Source organism: Chelon labrosus, assembly GCF_963514085.1.
Source record: "Chelon labrosus genome assembly, chromosome: 2".
In the NCBI taxonomy this organism is placed as follows: Eukaryota; Metazoa; Chordata; class Actinopteri; order Mugiliformes; family Mugilidae; genus Chelon; species Chelon labrosus.
In genome coordinates this window covers 27,431,000-27,448,955 of record NC_140338.1, presented here as the reverse complement: position 1 = coordinate 27,448,955, position 17,956 = coordinate 27,431,000, and the positions used below count along the sequence as shown (strand labels likewise).

The 17,956-nt window shown below is 40.1% G+C and overlaps 1 protein-coding gene across 1 annotated transcript; it reads left to right on the top strand.

Moving 5' to 3' along the window:
- Positions 1 to 9,089: 9,089 nt before the first annotated feature.
- On the top strand, positions 9,090 to 14,781 carry LOC311494851 (polymeric immunoglobulin receptor-like; the record flags this gene model as incomplete). The annotated part of the gene is made up of 6 exons (XM_084554104.1): positions 9,090 to 9,126; positions 9,268 to 9,594; positions 9,697 to 10,017; positions 12,531 to 12,857; positions 12,960 to 13,888; positions 14,395 to 14,781. 5 exons carry the CDS (start codon positions 9,090 to 9,092, stop codon positions 13,292 to 13,294), a joined length of 1,347 nt encoding a protein of 448 aa, XP_084410230.1. The 3' UTR covers positions 13,295 to 13,888; positions 14,395 to 14,781.
- Between the last annotated feature and the right edge of the window lie 3,175 nt (positions 14,782 to 17,956).

The window sequence follows — 17,956 nt, the reverse complement described above, 5'->3', positions numbered from 1 at the left end:
TTGTTGCCAGCTGAAAGATAATCACCCATGCAGTAATTATCCAATAGGAGGCTCGTACCTATTTGCTTAGTTAAATCCAGGTGGTGAAATGCTTTTGGCCAGGCAGTGTAGATATTCATAACAACTTCTCCTTTGTTGTTTGTTGCTTCTGTTTCAGATGTATGCCAATCAAGAAACTGCAATGTTCTCAAAGCAGATGACCTCCAAACTGCAGGGTGCCTGTCATGACTACGGTGACGCAGATGATGACCAACCAGACTATGAAAACGTCACAGCAACGGAAGAAATCTACTGTAATGAAAGTTTCCATGTGTCTAATTACAGGTGAATTTTGAGATGTAGTTATTATGTATGCTGTATATTCATGGCTTTTACTCAGATACACATTTGCTAATACCTAGTGTTGATGATGCAATCTACATTCCTTGTTTGAAAATACCCAAAATGTACCTTCTGTATATAAAAACTAACACAAAGAAAGACATTCAGAAATAGAAGTTCAAAGTAATAAGGCACATTTATCAATCTGGTGTAGTTCAGTACACATGTGTAGTAATGAATACTTCAGGTTCCCATGCTTTATACTTTTTACTGCCCTACATGTTTGTAACAGATCCAGTAACTGGAATTGTTTTCGTATGGTCTGACTGGGCCTCCGTGTCATGTGCCAAATGTCCAATGTAGCATTGTCATAGTTTATAGTAATAAAACCCTCATGAGGGATTTAGATTGAGTACTTTCACTATTGTTACTTGAAGTAGGGTCTATTATAATACTTCTGTACTTTTACTTAACGTATGCAGGATGGATTTTTATCAGGTTTTATCGATACTTTTACGTTAGATTGGAATATTTTGTTTTATAATTAGCCCTGCGATGGACTGGCAACCTGTCCAGGGTGTACCCCTGCCTCTCGCCCAATGACAGCTGGGATAGGCTCCAGCAGACCCCTGCGGAATAACCGGGTATAGAAAATGAATGAATGAATGAATGTTCTTTGTGTTTGTTTCATTGAACCTGAGAATGGCTGGAGATTTAGATAGATAGAAAGAAACAAAATAAACAGGGGTCTTCAAAAGACCATCAGCTGGTCACACCTGTCCAGTCAGTTTAACTTCCAGTAAACAGAGTTTGATACTCAAGGGTCCAACCAGGGCTGTAGATTTCTCCAGAAAAGCCTGGACATCCAACTTTCTACTAAACATACAGTCTCTCTTTTATACGGCGTCACTGTTACATCATTGATGAAGATACAAGATTGAATTTAACAAGCATGAATGAGTCCATAAATGTTGCTTACTTGTGTATTTATACTGCATAAATGTTTTCTGCTCTAAGTTTGACATTTTGATCATTTACCAATCTGCCTGCCTGTGTTGATGGTTGGTTAAAATAAAGCAGTGGACTGTACATGCCTGGCTGTGCTTTCACTTGGATCGTCCTTCTTGCCTTCATTGTGTAGAATGTGAGTGTGTAATTAAAGTACAGAACTCTGAACCACAGGGGCTGACAGGGTGATGATGTTAACCCTGTGTGAGGGGGTCACGTGATGGCATCTGGCATTTAGGTCTCTTGATTGTGCTAAAGATATAATTGTTAAAGGAATACTCACAGGAAAAGATGTAACATTATTGTAATATTGTATATGTATTATTATCCTCCAGCTTATTCCCCTGACTTTCTCTCCAAGACTTTTGCAGTTTTTATAGAACAGGCTTCAGGTTACTCTTTTGTGGGAGGAGATTTCAATTGTCACCTTAATCCCTCTCTTGACAAACTTCCATCTTACATTTCTCCCCCTTCTAAGCAAGCTTTCTTTATTTTCATGACTATTTACATTGTAGATTCTCACTGAAGACATCAAAACTATGAATGGACACATGTGGAATTATGCAGTAAACAAAAAAGTGTGAAATAACTCTAAATATGATTGATATTTTAGATTCTTCAAAGTAGCCACCCTTTGCTTTGTTGACAGCACTGCAAACCCTTGGACTTCTCTCAATGAGCTTCATGATGTAGTCACCTGAAATGGTTTCCACTTCACCGGTGTGTCTTGTCAGGGTTCATTTGTGGAATTTCTTGCCTTCTTAATGGGGTTGAGACCATCAGTTGTGTTGTACAAAAGTCAGGTTGGCACACAGCTGACAGCCCTATTTGACAACTGTTAGAATTCACATTATGGCAAGAACCAATCAGCTAAGTAAAGAGAAACGACAGTCCATCATTACTTTAGGAACTGAAGGTCAGTCAGTCCGGAAAATTGCAAAAACTTTGAATGTGTCCCCAAGTGCAGTTGCAAAAACCATCAAGCACTGCAACGAAACTGGCTGACATGAGGACCGCCTCAGGAAAGGAAGACCAAGAGTCACCTCTGCTGCTGAGGATAATTTCATCTGAGTCATCAGCCTCAGAAATTGCAAGTTCACAGCAGCTCAGATTAGAGCCCAGATCAATGCCACACAGAGTTCTAGTAGCAGAACATCAACTGTTCAGAGGAGACAGTGCCAATCAGGTCTCTGTGGTCAAATAGCTGCTTGCTTTTGCGTTTAGTTGGACCATCATTTATTTTTCAACAGGACAATGACCCCAAACACACCTCCAGGCTGTGTAAGGGTTATCTGACCAAGAAGGAGAGTGATGGAGTGCTGCACCAGATGACCTGCCTCCACAGTCACCTGACCTAAACCTAATCTAGATGGTTTGGGATGAGATGGACCACAGAGTGAAGGCAAAAGGGCCAACAGGTGCTCAGCATCTCTGGGAACTCCTTCAAGACTGTTGGAAAACCATTTCAGGTGACTACCTCATGAAGCTCATCAAGAGAATGCCTAGAGTGTGCAAAGCAGTAATCAAAGCAAAGGGTGGCTATTTTGAAGAATGTGAATGTGAAGATGTGTTGATTCATAGTTGTGATGCCATCATTGAGAATCTACAGTGTAAATAGTCATGAAAATAAAGAAAAAACATTAAATGACAGGGTGTGTCCAAACCTTTGACTGGTAGTGTATGTCATGATATTTAATATTCTGATGTGTGGAGGCAGCTTCACCCTACTGATTCAGAGTTCACTTTTTTTTTGGCCCCACATAAAAGCTATACCAGCATTGATTACTTTTTCGTCCCCTCCTCAAAAATGTCTCTTGCCTTATCATGTTCAATAAGCAACATTGTGTTTTCAGATCATGCCCCCCTGTATTTGGTATATTATCTCGCTGAGGACAAGGCATTGTCACAGCGCTGGAGATTTCAACCTTATCTCCTCAGAGATGACAAGTTTATCTCCTACTTTTCTTCAGAATTTAATATTTTTTATTCTGTCAACTCACCATCCACAGATAATCCCTCTGTCCTCTGGGAGACGTGTAAAATATACACCTGTGGATTGATTATGTCTTTTGTTGCATCCAAAAGACGTGGGAAGAATGAGCAGTGTAAACTTTTCAAATCTCGGCTAGCTGAATTGGAGAAAAATCACATATCTGGCCCGAGTCCTGATTTGCTTAAGGAACTGTTATCCACACATGCTGCATTGAATACTTTTCTGATTCACGACTTTGAACAGTCCCTTAAATTTGCCAGGCAGAACCTATATGAGTTTGGAGATAAACCTGGAAAATATCCTGCTGGTCTTGTCAAGAAGAGGGCAGATTCTCAAAGTATAGTCTCTATTACTTTAATGGTGTCAGATCGTTCGATACTAGAACCATTAATAAACACTTTGCATCATTTTATTCCAACCTACATAGTTCTGAACAGCCTGACATTATAATACTTCTGTACTTTTACTTATTGTATGCAGGATGGATTTTTACAAGGTTTTATTGGTACTTTTACATTAAATTGGAATATTCATTCATTCATCTTCTGTACCCGCTTATTCCTGTTAGGGGTCGCGGGGGTCTGCTGGAGCCTATCCCAGCTGTCATCTGGTGAGAGACAGACAACCATTCACACTCACACCTACGGCCAATTTAGAATCACCAATTAACCTAATGAGCATGTCTTTGGACGGACATGCAGACTCCACACAGAAAGGCCCAGTCGGCCCATGGATTCGAACCCGGGACCTTCTCGCTGTGAGGCATCAGTGCTAACCACCTCACCACTGTGCGTTCTGCTGGTCTCCCACCAGTTTTATTTAATTAGGAGTGCATGTGACACCCAATTTTGGTCAGATGTTTACATCCAACTCCCCCTCCCTCTTGGATGCTATAATGGCAGACGTAGACCGCTGGGCCCCTCTCCCTCTTTCCTGGCTAGGTTCTTACAATTTTGGCGGCTGTGGCTCAGTAGGTAGAGCGGGTTGTCCACGAACCACAGGGTGAGCGGTTCAATTCCCAGAAAGTGCCACATGCCGAAGTGTCCTTGAACAAGACACTGAACCCCCAGCTGCTCCCAGTGCGTGGCACTGGTGTATGAATGTGTGTGTGCTTGTGTGAGCAAATGGGTAGATGTGTCTGTGATGTGTCTATAATAGGTAGAAAAACGCTTTATAACAGCAAGACCATTTATAAAAATGAACGTCCTGCCCAGACTGCTGTACCCACTGCAAATGATCCCTATCTTATTATTAAATAAGGTTATTAAGGTGCTTGATGGCTGGCTAAGCTCCTTCATTTGGAGCAAAAGGAAGCCCTGTCTCAAGATGACAAAACTTCAAATGGCAGGTTGTGATGGAGGGTTAGATGTACCAAGCCTTAGATTTTACCAACTGGCATCTCACCTGCGGGTGATTGCAAGCTGGCACAACTGTGATCCAGCCTCAGTTTGGCATGATATTGGGTCCTCTCAGTCGAAGTGTCCCTGTGGAATCTATTGTTTATAAAAAACCTGAATCTGTCATAAAACTCTGCTCTAACCCTATCACACTCAGTACCGTCAGAGCCAGGAGATCCATTCGCTCTCATCTCCTCTCACTCCCATTCTACATAACCCAGACTTCTTGCCAGACTGTAAGGACCAGGGGCCTCATGTACAAAGACTTGTGTGGATTTCCTACTGAAACATGGGCGCACGCTCAGATCCAGGAGCACATTTCCTTTGTACATCCCAATCAATGTGGAATTGAGCACACATGTTGTACCTGACCCCTCCCTGTCCATGCCCCTATTTAATATAAAATTATATTTAAATTGACCCTGCACCTGAGATTCCTCTGTCTGCACAATCAGAAAATTAAAACATAAGAATGAGTAAGAAAAAAGAAGAACTTCACAGAAAGCGAATTGGAGACACTACTCACTGGAGTGGAGGTGCGCAAAAATGCACTCTTTGGCACGCTGTCCTCCAGCATAAACAATAAACGCAAGAGGAGTGAGTGGGAGAGTGTGTGTGAGGCCACCTTACCACAATGTTGGCTAATTGCATTTGCACATCACATATGATCTGTACATTGATCGAATGAAAATGTTTCCTTTTGACTTATACAAATTCATCATGTCATGGCGCATTTATATCAGTGTGTGTGCAGTCGATAGCTCAGATTACATTTGGAGAACCGGCTGTCGCTGCACATTGTGCTTTAATGTTGATCTGTTCAGCTGCATTGTATGGGAATTTGATATACCTGGCTGATATGCGGATAATTCCATCCCACGTGGCTGGCATGGCTCTGCTCAGGGTCGACTGGCACAGTCCCAAATAATCAGACTGATTGTTTTCATATTTATTTATTACAACAGTTTCCCATCATCACCTCTAAGTGTCGCCAAAGTATCAACAGTGGTAGAAGCCAGCGTACGCCAGCCATGGGCCACCCACATGTTCACGGTCTTTTCTAGCTTGATACAGCTGAACTTTTCCATGAACAAGAATGTACGGAACGTTTTTGTGCGCACGCACCCTTCGTACATGAGGCCCCTGCTGATGGGTTGAGGACCTCCTACGGCCCTGTCCAGATCTCCTAAAGTAAGGGTCCTGGTAGGTTGAGGAGATACCTGGTCGATATCCCAGAAGTTTAACTGACTTGATGCTATACACGAATTAAAAAGTATAAATATTGCCAAAAGAATTCACTCACCCATCCAAAAATTTAAATGTACACTCCTAAACCTTGTTGAAAACCTTTCCAGAAGAGTTGAAGCTGTCCGTGTACATATATACACACAGACACATACACACACACACACACAAAAAAAAAAAAATCATTGAATGCTGTGATGAGACTGATGACCAAGAGTTACCTCTGCTGCAGAGGATACATTCATAGAGTTACCAGCCTCAGAAACCACAAATAACAGCAGCTCAAATTAGAGCCCACATAAATGCTTCACATATAATATAATTCACACACAAAAGAAAAACACACTCACAGGAAAAATACCATCTGTGCACTCAAAACTCACTGAGGTTACAAGGCAAACGAAAAAAAGTTCCACAACGTACAGCTCATCATAGTCAGCAATCTCGATCCCTTGGGGTGGTTGAGCTGCGGACTATTTGAATAGGCAGAGCCTCCTGAACAGCCAATCCTGGGTGCCAGCCAATCTTCATGGGACTCTGCACCTGACAGAGATCCTCAAAGACTGATGTCTCACTCTTGAGCAGAAATGAATATTAGTATGAGCAGCACACAGCTGTTTGTAACAAGATGGTTTGGGATGAGTTGACAGTAAAGAAGCCAACAAGAAGACTTCCTCAAGACTGATGGAAAACCATTCCAGGTGAATCTAAAATATAAAACATCATTTTGTTTAACACTTAATTGTATTTATTTATTTTTATTTTTTAACATTTTGATATCTTGAGTATTAATCTATTTCATTTAGACATCAGATGTGCAGTACTTTTTCGTCGAAATATTTTACACAGCGTAGTTTGAAACAACATCCTCTTCAGTTTGTGCGCTTGGGCCAGTTCGCTCATCCTCTAAAGTTTCTCTCGCATCTGAACAACATGAGAGACAACATTAACTACCCCCCCCTTTAATTGATGTCTTTTGACACTGAGGGCAACTCTTACAGAACTGGCCAACAACTCAGGCCTGGCCAGTGGAAATGGTATTTGATGCAGGCAGGGTCTTGCGTTTCCCTAGGTGGTCGGTAAGTACGACCTCTCAGGCTGCCTGTGGCACCACTATCTGCTCAACCTGGCCATGCTGATGGTAAAGAACACCATTCTGAAAGAAGTACTCCTCTCTTGTGTTGTCAGGCTCAGTCTCTGGCTCCCTCTCCATCGTTCTCTGCAGAAATTTGGACAAAGATGGATAATTTTACTGCATTTGGATTGAAGAGGCTGTTTGCGAGGCAGAACCCCCGCAAGGCTGCTGGATCAGACGCTGTGTCTCCATCCACCTTGAAGCACTGTGCTGATCAGCTGTCTTCAATGTTCATCTTCAATGATCAGCTGTCTTCAACACGGTCGTTCCGTCTCTGCTACAAGACAAACTCAGCTGACCGTGCCTGACTCCATCTGCAGGTGGATCAGACTTCCTGTCTGACAGGAGGCAGCATGTGAGGCTGGGAAAACACATCTCAGACTCCCATACCATCAACACAGGTTCCCCTCAAGACTGTGTCCTTTCACCTCTGCACTTCTCCCTGTACACAAACAGCTGCACCTCCAGTCACGAGTCTGTCAAGCTCCTGAAATTTGTAGTTGACGCCACCCTCATCGGGCTCATCTCAGGTGGAGATGAGAGCGCCTACAGACTAGACTAGACTAGAGCTCGACCGCCTGGTGACTTGGTGCAGCTGCCACAACCTGGAGCTGAACACTTCCAAGACAGTGGAGATGATCATGTACTACAGGAAGATCGCTGCAGTGAGATGCTCTGTCCCATCCCTCACTCCCTTCCTTCACGGACACCTGTTGTTGGTTGACTCCGTCTGGGACCCGATCAAGGACGTCTCCATGGCAACCACGCTGTGTTATCGCGATGACATCCTGCGAACTGATTGGGAGGCTAGACGAAGCGACTCTCCAGGCTTATGTACACACACGCACCCAAGGACACTCACACACATGCACATATGCAACACACCTCCCTACCCCCAAATTCACACGCCTTCGCCGCTTTTTCACCCCCAGTGCATCAGGCGGGGTCCAATGGCGGTGCCCTTGGGGCAGCGGCCGCGGCTGGCTGCCTGTCTACGCTGGAACACCTCCACACCCCTTTCCCCCCCCCTCCCCCGGCGCAAGTTGTTTTTGAGTTCTTATGTTGTAAAGTGTGCTCATATGTGCTTATGTTGGTTTTTTTTTTCCCGGTCCCACACTGTACTCCCCCAGATGAGTGTAGTCTGGGAGCTGCTTTTTTTTCTCCTCCCCTCTCCTCTTGTTTCTTCCCATTTTCTCCCCACACTATTACCTAACACTCATCCGTTATGTCTGTTCATTGTATTGTCTGTATATGTACGGACGGGAGAGTGCTGTAATCTCATTGTACTTGTTATAGTGACAATAAAGGCTATTCATTCATTCATTCATTCATTCATTCATTCGAACACAGCCCCACTCCTCCCCATCATCCTGTGTGACTCTACAGTCAGCACTGTGGTCCTGGGCACCATCACTTCCCAGGACCTCAAATGGGAGCTCAACATCAGTGCCCTAATTAAAAAAGCACAGCAGAGGATGTACTTTGTACTATTTGAGAGCCGAGTTTCCATGTTTTATTTTATTTGTTTATGCGTAATGGGTGCAACAACACCAAAACAAATTACTTGTATGTACAAACATGCTTGGCAATAAAGTATTTTCTGATTATGATTCTGAACAAAATGAACGCAGTGGGGCACATATATAGGGGTTGATCAGACCACATAGACACACTAGGGGGAACTGAGACACACTACACTAACAATTAACATCTGACAAAAAAAAAAAAAAGAAAAATCTTCTATGATCAAACAAAGTCATTAACAAAAAGAAATACCAAAATTCTACAAGTATATACTAAGAAAATACAGAATATCTATCTAATCAATATTTTAATCGATCCGCCCACCTCTACATGTCACATGTTGTGGGTGTTAAATGTAGCCACATCAGATGTGTTGAACAGTTAGTGCACTGTTGTTTCCTCAAAATATTTCACACAGCGTAGTACAATCAACTTCCTCTTCAGTTTTTATATTTTCTTGTTAAAGATGTGGACCGTTCAAGATCTGCTGTTCATCCTCTGCAGTAAGTTCTTGACAATCAATAAATAAATATATTTGCTTTAGTATTCATATTTATAGAAGCAATAATAGAAAATCACAACATATGGTCATTATACAGCAGGAAGTTAGAAATATCCTTTTCATGTCATCTTTCTCTTCACAGTTGTTCTCAGTAATGTGACCAGAGCAGCAGGAGTGATCCATGTGTCTGGATATGTGGGCAGAGATGTTAACGTTTCCTGCTCCTATGATCAGGGTTATGAGTCTTATGAGAAGTACCTGTGTAAGGACAACTGTGGCAACAGTGATGTTCTTATTACGACATCAGAAACAAAGAAGAACAAATACTCCATCTACGATGACAACAAGAAACAAACCTTCACAGTGACCATCACTGATCTTCAGTCTATGGATGCTGGGAAATACTGGTGTGGGGTGACGAGGTCTGGAAAAGATATCTACACTGAAGTAAAGCTGGAATTAGAACAAGGTAAATAAATGAAGTGTCCTCATAGTTTAGTTTACACATATACAACATGGATGATTCATCAACAATGAGCTTATGTCATGTGATTTTATTTAATCTTGACAGACAGCTGCTGCAACAATGTGTCTAAAATTCAAAGTCATGAAAGAGGTTCAGTGTCCATCATTTGTCCGTATGAATCTGAGTACCAGAACAACCTGAAGTTCATCTGCAGAGGAAAGCAGCCCTCCACATGTCTGCAGCAGGCAGTCATCACCTCTGACAGCAAACAAAATGGACGCTTCACACTGACTGATGACAAGGAGTCAAGAAGATTCACAGTCAACATTACCAACCTGAACCAAGAGGATTCTGGGTCGTATCTTTGTGGTGTCCATAGAAACAGTGGACTGGATGTTTTCTCTGCTGTTGAGCTGGAGGTTGAAGGTCAGAGGAAATAATAATGCTTCATTATGTTCATCATGTCACATAATTTTGTAAAACTGTAGTAGGTTTAACAATGGGAAATACTATATTCATTAATTAAAACAGTTTGTTACATTACTATTTTTTCAATTTGAAGTGATAACTTTATAAAGAGTCTTTAGTGCATTTTTTTCTTTGACAGCCTCTCCACAGGAAACCAGCATTGAGACCACTAACATCATTGTCATGTCACACTCAACATATGACACTCCCGAAAACATTAAAGCTGCTGACTTGCTGGCTCTCTCTCTCAAAACTGTATACCTGTCAATGTCTCTGACATTTATTCTCAAATTACATCTTGTAAATCAACTTGTTCATATTAAACACATGAAAATTTTCTCCTGTAAATAACCTTCAAAGCTAAATAAAAACGATGAAAAGTAGGTAGTATTAACATAGATTTTATAGAGCTGAATAAATAAACCAAATTGAGAAGGAAAAATGAAATAAGACTTTATTACAAACACCATTACAATAATAAAAGTGATTATTTTTGTGCCCTTCAGCACTCTATTAGAAAGACTGAGCATATGCCTTGTATTAACTCATATTCCAGACTCATTTAATTCAATTAAATTTGATTCAATTCTATGTATATAGCATCAATAACAATACAAATTGTCTCAAGATGCTTTACAACGTCCGGTCTGAAACCCAAAAAGCAAGCCTGAAGGCGACGGTGGCAAGGAAAAACTTTTAACAGGAAGAAACCTTGAGCAGAACCCCGCTCATATGGAGGGGCCCATCTGCCCAAGGCCAGCCGGGTAGAGACAGAAAAGAGAGAGAAGAGAACAGCAGGAGAAACAAGATAAACATACATCTCTCATAGATACATACATCTGACTAAAGCGTACGTGTAGAATCTGATGATGATACAAATACATCATATATCTGATGATGTTACATGACAGTTTGAGAATGTAAGAGGAATCAGGGGGAGGTTGGATAATTGTTCATTAAGGTAGGAGTGGATAACTGCAGGAGGCCATGAAGACACACAGGGAGGGACACACAGCAGTTAACATGCTACACAGTAATAGCACAGAATTGCATGACTAGTAATAGATAAGAAGTTAGAGGACAAGAACTCAGTGCGAGAGAGAAGTGAGAAGAGGACATGTGCTCAGTGCAACGTCCCCTAGCTGCCTAGGCCTATTGCAGTATAACTAAGGGATGGTTCAGTCCAGCCCTAATTATAAGCTTGATCAAAAAGGAAAGTCTTAAACCTGACCTTAAAAGTAGAACCCTGAGGAACTCCATAACTTACTTTTGTACAAGGAGAAGAATCATTGTTGACATGGACAAAGTGGAATCTGTCTGATAGGATTCAAACCAGTCTAATGTAGTTCCTTTAATCTTGATCACACTTTCGAGTCTCTGTAGTAAAATATTGTGATCAATAATGTATTTAAGTTTTCTTTTTGTTTGTCCATTCTATGAAAATGGGAAATTAGAAAAAAGCCTTTATTGTCATTGTATGCATGATATGATGAAACGGAAAAGATTCAAACATACATAAAATATATATATATATATTGTGTATGTTTGTATTTTATTCTTAAAAGCATCGCTGTGAGCGAATCTTTTCCGTCATCATTGAGGTCATCATTTGACCCTCGTTAATACTGTTGACATAAATACAGAACTGAGGAATTTCCATATTTTATCATTTGCATTACTGAACATCACCATCATCATCGGGCACGAACCAGGGTACACCCTAGACAGGTCATCAGTCTGTCAGACAACCACACACACACAAACATGCATGGCACAGATTATTATTTGACACAGTGTAGTTTAAAACAACATCACCTTCAGTTTTTATATTTTCCTGTTGAAGATGTGGACCATTCTAGACCTGCTGTTCATCCTTTGCAGTAATTTCTTGACATAAATGAGTAAATATTAGGGCTGGGACTAGATTAAAAAAAAATAATCTAATTAGAGGCTTGTAATTAATTAATCTCGATTAATCGCATTTTAATCACAATATTTGACCCCAAAAGCAAAATTTTTTAATTTAAAAGGATTTCAGTAAATCAAATAATAGACACAGACATGAATATTGTTGTTTGCTTTCGCTTTGTCAAGGCTTCCATCAGGTAGTTTTTTTTTTTAAATTTGCCTTCCATCTGTCCTAGCAACATACTTTCATCCGATTCCTCTATTTTAGTAGCGCTTAGCTGAGCTCTGACGTGTGCATCAATGTATTTGGTGTACCAGGAAATCTTGCACTGACAAATGTTCCGTGTTGTTTGGAATGCGTTTAAATGCATAATTTTTTTTAAACAAATGTTTGTAATTAATGAATCGCAATTATTGCGTTGAAGTCCCACCCCTAGTAAATATATCTGTTTTAGTATTGACTTTAATAGAAGCAGCTGATAGCAGAGAATCACACCTTGTTAATGGTCATTATACAGCAGGAAGTTAGAAATATCCTTTTCATGTCATCTTTCTCTTCACAGTTGTTCTCAGTAATGTGACCAGAGCAGCAGGGGTGATCCATGTGTCTGGATATGTGGGCAGAGATGTTAACATTTCCTGCTCCTATGATCAGGGTTATGAGTCTTATGAGAAGTACCTGTGCAAGAACAACTGTGGCTACAGTGATGTTCTTATTACGACATCAGAAACAAAGAAGAACAAATACTCCATCTATGATGACAAAAAGAAACAAAACTTCACAGTGACCATCTCTGATCTTCAGTCTATGGATGCTGGGAAATACTGGTGTGGGGTGACGAGGTTTTTCAAAGATATCAAAACTGAAGTAAAGCTGGAATTAGAACAAGGTAAATAAATAAAGTGTCCCCACAGTTTAGTTTACACATATATAACATGTAAGATTCATCAACAATGACCTTATGTCATGTGATTTTATTTCATCTTGACAGACCGCTGCTGCAACAATGTGGATAAAATTCAAAGTCATGAAAGAGATGCAATGTCCATCATTTGTCCGTATGAGTCTGAGTACCAGAACAACCTGAAGTTCATCTGCAGAGGAAAGCAGCCCTCCACATGTCTGCAGCAGGCAGTCATCACCTCTGACAGCAAACAAAATGGACGCTTCACACTGACTGATGAAAAGGAGTCAAGAAGATTCACAGTCAACATTACCAACCTGAACCAAGAGGATTCTGGGTCGTATCTTTGTGGTGTCCATAGAAACAGTGGACTGGATGTTTTCTCTGCTGTTGAGCTGGAGGTTAAAGGTCAGAGGTCATAATAATGGTTCATTATGTTTATCATGTCACATAGGTTTAACAGTGGAGAATATATTCATTAATTAAAACAGTTTGTTACTATACCATTTTGTCAATTTGAAGTGCTAACTTTATAGAGAGTCTTAAGTGTATTTTTTCTCTGACAGCCTCTCCACAGGAAACCAGCACTGAGGAACCTGTCACGTCACACTCAACATATGACACTCCCAAACACATTAAAGGTGTCTATATGTATGTGTGTGGGTGTGTGTGTTCACTAATGCTAATGAAATATGAACATGATCAAACTAAATGTGTTTTTGTGGAAGTGTATATCTTTAACGACGTTGTATATTTTATTTTCCAGATGTGACACTTTCAGTGTACATTCGGTCTACAATACTGGTGCTACTGATCCTACCATTTGTCCTTGTGTTTTTTAAAAACAAACTCTACAAAAGTCATGGTAGATTTTACACAAACCAAACATGAACCCACAGATGGAGACACAGACAGAAATAGACTGTAATATTCTCTGATGTGTTGTTTCAGGAAGTGGAGTCAATGTGATGGTATTGAGCAGTGCTAAAGCAGGAGAAGAGATCAGGGTTAATAATGTAAGTAAACATAGCTACAGGTCCAAAGCCTTTCTAGTAGTCTCCAGAGGAGATAGTATGGAGGACAAGAAGTGCCTGAATAAAAATAAAAAAATAAAAAAAATAATATACCATTTAACAATGTTCACTACAGTCCATAACACAAAAGAGCCACAGTGGTAATTAAGCTATCTTTAAAGACACTGAAATGTTGTATTTGCTCTGACAATGTAAAGAGTAATCGTCTACCATATAATTTAGGTCCTATCTTGAATAAACTGTATTATTGTGATGCCAAATGAAAAGTCAGAGGGACAGTCAAGACTCATGTAGGACATTCATATAAGCTCTCATGACAGTCTGGACTGTAGACGTCACAGTGTCAACCTTTGATTCAGACAACTGAAGAAACTGGCTGTAGCAGTTTGTAACTTTAATAATCTGTTGCTTATAAAGGGAGATGTGTACCATATCCATCAATTAACTCACTGTATGTCCACTTCTTTATCATGTGTTCTTTTCTTTAGATTTGCATTGATCCAGGAGATGTTGTTTACTCAGAGCCAACTTTGTACGAGCAGCAGAGCTCCAGTCACAGTGATGAAACAGCTGAAAGACAAGAACCTGTGTAGCAGGAGCAAGAACGGAGGCAGGAGCGGCTCGCTGGAAGCTAGCTGGCCGATGGCCAGTAGACCGGGGAGACGCTACCAAGTGGCCAGCAGTGCGGGACTCCAGAGGCTGCCGGCCAGCAGACCTCCCTCCATGGCATCCATGTGGACCCATCCTTCCTGTCGGCGGCCCACATGGCCATACGCGTGCCTCCCCCCAAAAAAAAGGCAACAACTCGGGCATGAGCCACGGTCCGTACCCGAGTCTTTGTTCCAAATAGTTAACAATATCTCGCCTTTTGTCCTCCTCCTCGTCAAAAGGAACAGGGTGTGCTGAGTCCAATGCTGGTCGTGTCATTCTGTCACGATGGGTGGCGGGGAGTGGAGGTTTAGGACCCAAATGCAGGACTTAAGAGGCTGAGGCAAGAGTAGGCGAAAAAGTATTTAATAAAAAAGACCAAAAAAGCCCAAAAGCGCTGCTGATGAGGCAGGATATCCAAAAACGAAAAAACAGAAACCCAGGAAACTAAACAAACCATGACAGAAGACGTTAAAGGAATTTAATAGAGGTGTTTTTGTAAAACATTATGGTTTCACAGTGAAGTTAACCACTGGCATATAAAATGCCATCCCTCCATCAATTTATCCAGTTAGACATTTATGTGAAACCTTGTTATAACCAGATTTGTTGAGGCCAAAAATATGATTTGTGACCTTGACCTTTTACCTTTGATGACCACATTGTAATCAGTTCATCACTGAGTCAATTTGAATATTTGTAGCATATTTAAAGACATTATGCCTTCATTTGTGTGTAAAAAATCACACTTTGGACTGAAACTGGCACATTTTTCACATGGTAGCTTTTGGTCAATTTAATTTCCTTGTAAGTTAATAATATTTTTATTCAACAAGTATTTTTTATATATATTTATCTATCTTTATAGATCATGTATGGTATGATGAGTGCCTGTATGTGGCTTCTGCAACACTGAAATTTCCCAGTTTGGGATTAATAAAGCATTACATCTTGTAAATCATCCTGCTCATATTAAATGCATGAAAACTTTTCTTCTGTAAATGACCTTCAAAGCTAAATAAACACAATGATAAGTAGGCAGTATTAATGCAGATTTTATAGAGCTGAATAAATAAACCAAAATGTGAAGGAAAAATGAAATAAGATTATAATTACAAACTACATTATGATAATAAAACTGATTGTTTTTTGTGCCCTTCACCTCGGTTATAAAGACTGAGCACATGCTCATATTCTGGACAGATTTAAGGTTTCTTTTTATTTGTCCATTCTTTCAAAATGAGAAATTAGAATTATTACTATTATTATTATTATTGCATTTGTATGCATGATACGATGAAACTGATCCGGTCACAGTGATGCTTTTAATAAAATACAAACAAACATGAAAAAATATACTCTACAACATTCTCTCACAGGTAATCCCATTCACGGATTTATTTTTAAAGAATCCTAAAGCATTTTCTTCCTCATCTTTTCAAAAATGGATGCATCATTGAGGTCTTTTGACCCTTGTTATACTGTTGACATGAATACAGAACTGAGGAATTTCCATATTTTATCATTTTATCAACATCACCATCATCTGTCGAGAGGCACCTGTCAGAAAACCAGCCCTCCACATACACACTGACAGGTCTCCAGTCTATCACAGGGCTAACACAGAGAAACAGGCAACCATTCACACTCACCTGCACACCTACGGCCAATTTAGAATCACCAATGAACCTAACGAGCAAGGATGGTGGGATGATGGGATGATGGGACGGTGGGACGGTGGGTGGAGGCTGGAAAACACAAGGAGAACATGCAAACTCCACACAGAAAGGCCCCAATCGGCCAATGGATTCTGTGGGATACCGAGCTGGTAAAAGCATGAGAATAATCAAGTGGTTTAAAAAAAAACAACATTTTATTTACCCAAGAATGCAAAAAGAAGTTATTTACAAAAAACTAAGGTTCTGGGCTCATAAAAGAGGTCAAATTAACGGAACAACTCGGCTGTAACTGAACAATTAAACAGAACAGACTGGAACTCAAACAGTCCTAACAAAATTAACACCATGGGGCACATATATAGTGGCTGATCAGACCACACAGACACACTACACTACACTAACAATTAACATCTTACAAAAACAGAAAAATCTTCTCTAATCAAGCAAAGTCATTAACAAAAAGAAATACCTAAATTCTATATAATTCTATATTTTCTATAAGAAAAAAATAATATCGATCTTATCAACATTTGGATCGCTCCGCCCACCACTACATGTCACAATGTTGTGGGTGTTACATGCAGCCACATCAGATGTGTTGTTTCCTCTAAATATTTCACACAGCGTAGTTTAAAACAACATCCCGTTCAGTTTTTATATTTTCCTGTGAAAAATGTGGATCGTTCAAGACCTGCTGTTCATCCTCTGCAGTGAGTTTTTGACATTAAATGAGTAAATATATCTGTTTTAGTATTGACTATAATAGAAGCAGCTGATGGCAGAGAATCACACCTTGTTAATGGTCATTATACAGCAGGAAGTTAGAAATATCCTTTTCATGTCATCTTTCTCTTCACAGTTGTTCTCAGTTATGTGACCAGAGCAGCAGGAGTGATCCATGTGTCTGGATATGTGGGCAGAGATGTTAACGTTTCCTGCTCCTATGATCAGGGTTATGAGTCTCATCAGAAGTACCTGTGCAAGAACGACTGTGGCGACAGTGATGTTCTTATTACGACGTCAGAAACAAAGAAGAACAAATACTCCATCTATGATGACAAAAAGAAACAAACCTTCACAGTGACCATCTCTGATCTTAAGTCTATGGATGCTGGGAAATACTGGTGTGGGGTGGAGAGGTATGGAAAAGATATCTACACTGAAGTAAAGCTGGAATTAGAACAAGGTAAATAAATGAAGTGTCCCCACAGTTTTTTTTTTTTTGTAAAACTGTAGTAGGTTTCACAGTATGAAATATATTCATTAATCAAAACAGTTTGTTACATTACTATTTTTTTCAATTTTAAGTGATAACTTTATAGAGAGTCTTTAGTGCATTTTGTCTTTGACAGCTTCTCCACAGGAAACCAGCACTGAGACCACTAACATCACTGTCACGTCACACTCAACATATGACACTCCCGAACACATTAAGGCTGCTGACTTGCTGGCTCTCTCTCTCTCAAAACTGTATACCTGTCAACGCCTCTCACATTTATTCTCAAATTACATCTTGTAAATCAACTTGTTCATATTAAACCCATGAAAATTGTCTCCTGTAAATAACCTTCAAAGCTAAATAAAAACAATGAAAAGCAGGCAGTATTAACATAGATTTTATAGAGCTAAATAAATAAACCAAATCGAGAAGGAAAAATGAAATAAGACTTTATTACAAACTACATTACGATAATAAAACTGGTTGTTTTTGTGCCCTTCAGCA